Source organism: Symphodus melops, assembly GCF_947650265.1.
Source record: "Symphodus melops genome assembly, chromosome: 1".
NCBI lineage: Eukaryota > Metazoa > Chordata > Actinopteri > Labriformes > Labridae > Symphodus > Symphodus melops.
In genome coordinates this window covers 53,058,444-53,068,620 of record NC_136691.1, presented here as the reverse complement: position 1 = coordinate 53,068,620, position 10,177 = coordinate 53,058,444, and the positions used below count along the sequence as shown (strand labels likewise).

At 40.4% G+C, this 10,177-nt stretch overlaps 1 protein-coding gene across 1 annotated transcript; it reads left to right on the top strand.

Moving 5' to 3' along the window:
• The first annotated feature begins 7,115 nt into the window (after positions 1-7,115).
• LOC306838440 (glial cell line-derived neurotrophic factor-like) lies at positions 7,116-9,774 on the top strand. The gene is made up of 2 exons (XM_079366628.1): positions 7,116-7,652; positions 8,484-9,774. Exons 1-2 carry the CDS (start codon positions 7,442-7,444, stop codon positions 9,056-9,058), a joined length of 786 nt encoding a protein of 261 aa, XP_079222754.1. The 5' UTR covers positions 7,116-7,441; the 3' UTR covers positions 9,059-9,774.
• Positions 9,775-10,177: the final 403 nt, after the last annotated feature.

Genomic DNA, 10,177 nt, shown 5'->3' with positions numbered 1-10,177 from the left:
GGGTGAAGAATTGATGGATGATGATTCTGCATAGACGTGCGGTGATGGCGAGGTGGAGGGTGGCACAAAACATCGTCATTAAGGAACTAATATGAGAAAGAATCAAATTTAAAAGAGGAGCAGAACGATGATAGGCTGAAATATGAGGAAGGAACACAACGCAGTTGGTTAGATGAGTTCTGTTAAATACACAATGACAGCGGAAATGTGAGTAATTGTGCCAAGAGGGATAAATGAGAGATAGACCCGATCAAGAAGGCAAATATATAATCTTCCTGAATGAACGTAATCTAGATCTTAATTTGAAAATTAACACGTGTTCTTATGTTTAGAAAGATTTCTCATAACAGATGTGGTCTAAAAGCTCTCCAAGTGTGTGAGTTTACAACTTTTTAAAGAAAGTCATACAGGATCGTACTGAAATCAGATGCTCTCCTCCACAACAAGTCATGAAGACCAAATCACTCTCACAATTAAAACTGTTTTACGTCATTGAGGTCAAGTGTTATCTTCACTTGGCACTATATCACAACAAGCAGTCTGAAAATATTACACCAACATCCGGAGCAGGAAACTTTTGCAGAGGTCAGACAGTGATGAAAGAAGAGTGAAAAATCGTCTCTGTTTGAAGGAAACTGAAGACAAAAGGAAGCTGATTTAGCAGGTTAAACGTCTTTGTGTTTTCTTTGGTCATGTTTTCAGTGAGACTGAGATCATATCCCTCATGATGCTTTCACCACAGCATGTTGTTGTCTCTGTCAAAATCATAAAATGATTTAGTTTAGTTTTCTTTGTTGCGTCTTTCACAGCCTCTAAAACAGCTCATGTTTGCACTCCAGTAGAGGAACACATACAGTATGTGTTGTGTTGACACAGTGCTGAGACAAGGTGTCTTTGTGATGGAAAAGTTCTGAACGTCTTCTAAATAACCCTGACATTTGTTTTTCTGGCCACATTCCCTTAAAAGTGTCGCTAACGGACGTCTGCAGCTGAGCTTCCATGTTGTTTCTTACGAAAGGCTCCATGCTGACTGACTTTTCCTGCAGGTAAAACAAGCTTCTCATACAACCCCAATTCAGCCTTAATGAACCATCTAATCTGACAAAATCTTTATTCCTTATAATCTGTTTTAATCAAGTGTAACGCTCATTAGTCATGCCTGGCTCTCACTTGGCTTGTTGTCAGTTTTTAATTTACACTTCACCAGAATCCAATTTGTAGGTTTATGTGACCAGAAACTTTAATCATTAAAAATAGAACTTCATTTTCTATTTCTACCCGGATCAGGGTAGAAATAAGTTTCAATAAAATCAAACCCTTCAACTAAAAATTGGGGCGGCAGTATCTCAGACCGTAGGGACTCAGGTTGGGAACCGAAGGGTTACAGGTACAAGTCCAGATGTGGACCAAAATATGGAAGCTTATCTGGTAGAGCTGGAGAGGTGCCAGACCAATTCTTGAGCACAGCAGAGGTGCCCTTGGGCAAGGCACCAAACCCCCACCAGCTCAAGGGGTGCTTCCAGCCGCCACACTCTCCATCAGTGAATGTCCACAGGCCTGTGTGTGTGAAAAGCATGTCTTTAAAATAACAGAGTGCAAACCACAATTTCCCCCTTAGGAATAATAGAGTATATAAAATAAAAAAATATATATTAAAAAAAATAAAAACATAAACCAGAGTAATTAAACTTTGAGGGAAGCAGAATTACAACAGAACCTCCTGTTTCGATTAAACCTTTAAAAAAAAGTCAGAGCAGAAGTCTGAATACACAAACTGAGGGGAGCTTTCAATAAAGCCGTGTCTCAGATGATCGTTATTGATTATTTGTGGGAAAACTCTTTGGTTCCACCTGCTGGAGAAACACAAACAGGACACAAGAGAGTAGGGGAAACATAAAGGAGAAGTGAGAGAAGCACATAAAGTGCAGCCTCAACAACAAACACGACCATAGACTTTGTTCATACATTTTTGGTTACTTCATTTGTAACCGTATAAACTTGGTTGCAGAGAGTCACATTTACTTGATAAAGACACAAAAAAATAAAAATAGTGCAAACACATGGATAAAAGTGTGAAAGTACATAAAGTGTGCAGATTACAATCGTACAAAGACAAGTTCAAAATTACAGAGCCTATACGAAACATGATGTAGACCTTGTCTGTTCTTCTATATATACTTCTATTTTTCTTAATTATCTTTTTTTCCATCAAGCATTTTTAAACAAGAGGGGAACACTTTGATATCAGCTCTGTGTTATTCAAAGAATCAATTGTTTCCCCATGTCATGTGTGTTGACATATTGTTGTTTGGGAATGATGTTTTGTTGTGACAGTATGTAAAATAAACATTTTGTTTTCCTTCTTCGTTTATTTGTCTCATCAATCTTTAAACATTTGAGAAAAGGGGACATTATTTGTTCCATTTAATTCTTGTGTTGTTGTTGTTTTGTTTTGTTTTTTAAAAAGAAAAAGAAAAAAAACAAGCAAATAAATCAGACTGCTGGTTTAGAAAATTGTTTTCCCCTCGATGAGAGAAACAACAGCCTGAAGTCGGTGGGATGTGACATGATTGGTTGGGTGTCTGAAGAACATTTCTCTTTCTCACATTCTCAATTCGAAGATCGTTAAAAATGTAACAAGTCTTTTTTTGCCTCAGTTGTTTCATGATTTTGTGCACATTTTCTTATGCTCTCTTCCACTGAGGTGTGAACCTAACTGACCTGTGGTCTTTAACGCTGAGACACATGATGATTCTGGACAGTGCCCACTAGTGGCAGCTTTAAAGTCCTACATGCCAATTAGTGTAAGCAGTGAGCACATCTGGAACTGAAGCGTCTTTTAGCCCGATAAATGTCCTTGCAAACTGACTGAATGTATTCTCCTTCTGCAGATCATCTAATAAAATGAGACGTTTAGGTTTCACACTGCCACACAGTGGTCATAAATGTCATATTTATTCAAAAGTGGACACAAACATAGAGTAAATGATCTGTTTGCTTAGACATCCACAGCGTTTGACCCAAACTTCACATTTCTGGGTCGACTCCCAGCGGCTCAGAAGACATCACCCAGTCTCTCAGCTCACAGAGTCTGATTGCTCTCACCCTGAGGCTCCAGCAGCACCACACGACATATGGTGTGAATTACAGTCCAGGCAGCACTGTGGTGCCCCAAGGAGCGGATTTCTACAATACATCCAAGTATCCATACAACATCCTAATCTATGAATAGCAACAAAATCTTCATTATCTTTTCCTGCATCTTATTTTTCACTGATTTGGAACAACAAAAATAACCATGCACATACTGTACTTTGCTCCTTTTGTCCTCTGAAAAACGTTCTGCCCTCTTCACTGTCAGTGACCAATGAAATCAGTCTTGTCTTATATCCAGGTGATTTGCCAACAGCTGAGTTATCATTTTGTTTATTTCCATATGCTTACTAACTTAAATGTCTTAATGTTAATTTGATTCAACCCCACATCTGAACAAGGTGAATCTGAAGTGAACTCAGTCCTCTATGCTTAAAGCTGACTCTGAGGGCATAAGGTTGATCAACGTTGGCTGGCGGTTAATTCTCCAGAAGTACAACAACAAGAGCCCAACTGTGCTAGTGGTTCTATATAAGCACAGAGCTAAATGCTAATTGTTGACGACTAACACTGAAAATATCAACATGTACAATCATTAAGCCTAACTGTACTGTGTGTAAACATAGCACTAAACTGAAGACGACCATGCAAAATGGAATCATTATTAGACAATGTGTTAATCCGTCAAAAGGGTGTCAGAAATAATGCTCATGTCATGCTGCCACTGTCAACACTAATGAGGAGAGTTAAGCCTTTTTCTAAGCTTCTATTGAACTTTTGCAAGTCTGGGGATTTGGGATAAATAAGCCAAGATCTTGAGGAAACAACCGGGAATAACTCATTATCACGAGAAAAACAAAGTGAAAAAATATTCAAAATGTCATCGAGTTCTCAGATTGCATTACAGCTCTTTTGTCCTCCTGTTTCCTTGTGTATAACCAAATGCAGAATGCAGAAATTCAATTGGACAAAACTTCTCAGGCAACAAATGCAAAGGACAACGTCTGCAAACAAAAGGTGTGTCATCTAAATATTCTGTACTCTTACAGAGATGTTCCTAGATATTCCTATCCATAGAACTCTTCCTCCAGCTCAGTGAAAAAGAAATGTGGATTCTCCTGCACACACACTAAGATTTGAACATGTGCAAATGCAGAAAACAGGACACAATATCCCAGCTCTTCGGACTCTTCCCATCACTGTGCCGAGCCAGGATATTCTTTTTTCGGCTAATTACAACACCGGCAGCGATGTCCCAAATCAGACGTCCATTCACGCTGTCAACTCGTCCCTCCCACAGGATATTCTGGAGCATGCAGTTTCATGTTTGCAGATAATGACGGGTAAAATGACCTGTGCAATTAGCCTATTTCATGTGAGTCAAACTGAGCCCCGAAAATGGCTGTCAGATTCAGATCAGCTCCCGATTAGCCTTCATGCCTTTCAAAGAGGAAAAGGCACATCTGCTCGGAGTATTTGCCTGCTTGTAGGAGTGTAATTGCTTGAGGAGGTATTTCCATACAGTTTAGTGAGCATCAGCGGAAAGGGAAGCCGTACTGAGGGATTAGTGAGACTTCTGAAAACACAAGCGGAAGACAACTGCTTTTCGGCATGATAAATCTTCTGAGCATATTTGGATGCACGGATGGTTTTTGCATGCTCTGAGTAGTGAAGTTATTACAATACAATGAGACAAACATGTGTGCACGCACTGACATGAACATGATTCATCATGAAACATTACACTTCAAGGGTGCATAGCTGTGCATGTTTACACATTTGCATACACATGCATAGAGGTGCAGTATGTATTTCACATTAAACTTGTAAACCTAACTACCTCTGAGGAAACGGCCTTTTCAGTTCTGCTGGAGAGCAAAGAATGGGGGAACGCTTTTCCTCTTCCTGGAATGATTCAGTTTTTGTGCAGCAGAAGAGTGGTGCGTTTCATCCAGAACAATCACAGCAGAAAAGAAAGTCAAACATTAAGTCTTCTTTAAATCACGTGGTTTCTTCTTGAACAAAAAAACAGCACAAAAAGGATAAATTAGTGGAGAAAATCATAAAACACTTCTGATGAAAAGGATACCAGCTGATTGCATGAAATACATCTGAATAAAGTCTAAATTATTGCACTGATGCTTTGGTGTCTTTTCATCTCCACATCACGGTGAATCGCTCCTTCTTCCATCTGGACGTTCACACAAACATGTTCATGTGGTGTACATTACGATTGATATACACTATTTGTTCTGCTTACCCTGAACAAAAAGGCTTAAAACACAGCAGCTGTGTGAGTGCAGGAAGCCGTCCCGTGGTGCAGACCGAGTCTGGGAAATAAACAACTTCTAACTTGACTCAAGGACGGAGAGCACTCGGGCACATGAAGTCCTCAGATCACTTCTGCTCATCGACACTCTGTTTTCAATCATGCAACACAGTTTTGGCATGTTTGCAAACTCGAACTATAAGAGAGAGGAATTTATTTTATGGTCCCATTGATATATATTCAGTGAAGCACAGAGGAGGCTGATGCTAAAGGAGAGGCAACAATTTCTTTCTGACAAGTATTAATGCTTTTTTTCTCAGCTTCCTCAAGTCAGTTAGCAGTTGTTTGAGTTCTTTAACGATGGAGTCCATAAACAGACAAGTTTCTAATGCTCACTAAACTAAGCCATGCTACTTATCAAACTGTCAATTCATGTGCTCACAAGAAGGTTCATATCGCACATAAAAAAGAGTTTGTTTTTTTTAAAGAACTCTTTGTGATATCTCAGTCTCACATAAATTACAAAATACCATAAAGCTCATCGCGTGAGACAGACGCGGAGAGAGCTCAATGCTACATACACAATACTTTCAAGGGATTTAAGAAAAAGGTTCTCATGTGAATGCAATATTATCTTCTGAGCATCATGTACTCTCTTGAATACCAAAATACTTTATGTTCACACAAGATATCTCCATGCACAAGGTAGTTTCTTTGCACCAGAGATGATGTTTTCTTTCTGCTGCTCTTGTCTCCTTAGAGGTTTTGTATGTTTCTAAGTAAAGGCAAATCTTTCTATTTGATACTCAGGCTCAGTATCAATTTCACCCTTCACCCTACCCCTACGATTCACATGTTCACATCTATGGAGTCCAGATTATTGTAGGAATGGAGGGATAGTGTGATTTATTTATTTTTTCCAAATAGAACTTCAAACTGAGTATTATGAAAAATCTCTCAGAATTGTCTGCCAAGCATCGGCAAGATAATGTAAGCAGGTTCTTCGTTAAAAAGATGTGAAAATTCCAAGAACCCTCGTATTACTCTTGTTTGGTCAAAGACCACGCTTCCAAAGACAGTTTGTCAGTTATCTGAGCCTTTTAAACGGGACCACATGAGAAACACAGACGCATCTGGATCCTGACATGTTGTATTAAAGTCGCTCCAACAGAAATTCACGAAAGAAGAATTTTCGCCTTCCATTATGAAATCATTATCCCATTTTCTACTGGCAGGACTCCTCAAGTCAAACATCAGCTTCTGTCGTGGATAGAAATGCAAACCGCTTGATGATTTCAGAGTAGTAGAGAAGTAGCAACTTAATCTGTTGAGTCTATTCAATCTGTTTTGACTGGCTGATTAGAGACATGACTCCCATCCAATGTCAACCTCAGCTGTAAAGGAACATGGAGTGTTGTTAGTGGAAAGTGTGAAACTTTTCTCTCCCTTGGAGCCTTCTAAGCACACACACACACACACACACACACACACACACACACACACACACACACACACACACACACACACACACACACACACACACTGAATCTCTTTCATAACAGGACTCCTCCACCCTCAATAACTCTGGACCTGGAGTTCAATCATTCACTCGGACTCCATCCCTCTGAAGTCTTCATGGGTGGAGACAGGAGGGAGCAGAGGATGGTCCATGAAACGTCACCACCACTCCCCATCCTTCCTATTAGACCTCTCCTCCTCAGGTCTGATCTGATCTGATGTCGACAAGGATTGAGCAGAAGTCGCTGCGTTTTGCGCACTGAATGTAAACGTGAGTAAAGGACTGGAAACTGGGACTCTTTCTCTCTTTTTTTGTCTGCCAGGATTGCCATCGGATAGCACAGAAGTTCGGAGGGAAGTCCTGGCTTTGTGTTTTGCGCGTCTGCTTTTTATTTTCGTGTCTCCTTGGATGTTGCGCCACGCAGCATAGCGTTTGCCATCTGGCACGCGGGCAATAGCGTGCGGTTTACAGGCAACCTTACACTCATTTTGACCGTTTTCACAGTCTTCACCCTTTGATTTTGCATCGAGCCATGTCCTTCTGCCGGACTAAAGTGGACAATGAAGTTATGGGATAGTCTGACCACTTGTTTGATACTGCTGAGCGCCACCATGCACGCCAGCTCGCTGCTCCGCTCCACTAAGAGGAGAGGGCGCGCCGCCGAGGGTCCCCTGGAGCTCCCACCGGTTCAGATCAGTCTGTCACTCACTTCCCCGGGCATCAGGCGCTCACGGGCGGATACAGCGGTCTGGGAGGAGACGCTGGCTGAAGGTGAACTTTACGCGTCTGTCGGCTGTATGGAGTGCCATCCGTGCCAAAAAAATCAAAACAAACAACAAAAAAACTCTGAAACCTCTGCAGACTTGCTCTCTCTTGGATCCTTTATGTTTCAGTACTTGTTCTCTTAATCTGCTTCTCAAAAAAAAAAAAACTGCTGATTGATCTCATTCTGGACTCTGACTGTAATTGGCCTGACTCATTTCATAATTGTAAACCTTTTTAACTTAATAACTTTATGCCACCTATCTTTTCCACAACGTTCATAAAACGTGCTAATTAGCTTGGCGACAAAGGATCATTTTGTATTTTTCATTAAGTTATTTTCTTACTAATTTAATAACTGTTTAGGTAGTAAAATGCTAAAGTGTAAAACCATTGTCCCAATATTTACAACAGGTTTAAAAGTTGAAGACTATAAATTGCATAATTTGTCTGACTTTCAGCTTCATATCAAACAATATTGTATTTATTGGCAAAGCCTCTGGTAGCTTGTACATTTATTTTCCAGTGATGCAGATATTGTTAAATCATTTTAGTGTTGTGTTATATGATCCACGGCTAGTTGCTGCTGTTACATGAATGCTAGTGATTTAAAACACATAACTCTGTTGTATAAATAAGAATGGGATTAATTTGTGACTTGGATGAATCAGTCTGAATGGAATTTTTCTTATTGGAAAAAAACCAATATGTACCATTTCCACATATCTGACCTAATACTCTATGGTCCAACTGTCAGTTTGGGGTGTTAAAGTGAAACAACATGTGCTGGAATATAAGATATGTCCTTGAAAGAACCCCATTTCTCTGCATGTGTTTCAGATATCATGGAGGAGCCCCCACAGGATGAGTTTGAAGACGTGGTGGACCTCATCAGGGTGACCATCAGTCGAATACGCCGCTCCTCTTCAACCACTATGTCCTCATCTACCTCTTCACCCACCACCCTCTCTCCCTCCAAAGAGGACTTAAACAGCCGGGCTCGACACAGGAGGGAGAGGAAGAAGGGGGCGAGCCATCAGAGCCGGACTGGAGGAAGACTGGGGGCTACAGGGGGGGCGACAGGGAGGAAGGTGAGGGGGGGAAGAACTAACGGACGAGGGCAGGGCTGCATGCTCAAACAGATCCAACTCAATGTGACCGACCTTGGACTTGGGTACCGCTCCAGTGAGGAAATGATCTTCAGGTACTGCTCTGGACCCTGCAGGAAGTCCGAGACAAACTACGACAAAATCCTTTATAACCTCGTTCACAACAGGAGGCTTCCTCCCAAAGACACGCCCCCTCAGGCCTGCTGTCGGCCGATAGCGTTTGACGATGACCTCTCGTTTCTGGACGACAACCTCGTCTATCACACCGTGAGGAAACACTCAGCCAGAAAATGTGGTTGTGTGTAGAGAGTGTGAACTGGTGTCAAGCTTTGTGTGATTTTATGTTAATTCTTACTGATGTTGAGTGTTTTTTTTGTTGTTGTTTTTTTTCTAAAAATGTTCTCACTAACAGGAAGCTCTCTGCCGTTATGGGCAGTGTTGGGACTAACTACTTTTTCTGATAAATTGTAACGTATAGGGTTACTTTCCAGATTCAATAACACTGTTACAATCACTGCATTACTCGTTACTTTAGTTTAAGCTATGTGAAAATTAAGGGTTATTGACATTGATTCAGCGGGCACTATACACTACTTTACGGTACATCCGGGGGGAAAGAACAATTCACTCAGTAAACAGACAGGCAGGTGATCAGTCAGCCGTGAGCTTTCTGTCTCATAAATACTAACATATGATTGGAAGTTGTTTGTTCTTTTAGAAAGGCGAAGTTTCCTTCATAGCCATGACGTTGGAATAACAGCCTGTCAGTGGTGGTTTGACCGGTCATGATTTAAAATCCAGAGTTCGCCCAGTCTGAGAGCGAGAAAAGACCGGAAAAAAAAAAAAGATTTTGATTCCGAAACGAGAACTAGACCTTCAAAAAGTGATCTCGAGACCAAGGCCGATTTCAGTTTACAGTTTTGACTAAAAAGCAGATGTTCATTATGATGTTTGTGCTGGTGTTTTTGTCAATGGAAGAATCCGCCGACTCATTCTGTCTACCATGAAGGACAAATGTAACATGGAACATATTATACATGTATGAAATGTATTTATGAAAGCTTTTATTTTACTAACTTATTTATATTTATTGTGTTTTCATAAAAATAATAAACTTTATTTATTACATTGATGTGACATCTCAGACTGTGACAAAGATTCAAATCCAACATGTCTATAAATTCATTTAATATGAAAGAAGAGAACGACTGTTTGGGTCACATAGAGGTGTGCATGTCGAGCTTTGGCTGTGGTTCTTAAATCCATATTTTTAAATACCTGAGTTGTGATAAATCCTTCTATTTCCTCCTATTCATAGTCTAATTCAAATTTTGAATTAATGTTGTCTACTAAGAGCTGGTAGACTCTACGTACTCTATCAAACATGGATGTATATTCTCAGTGAAGAGGCATTATGAAGCCCAA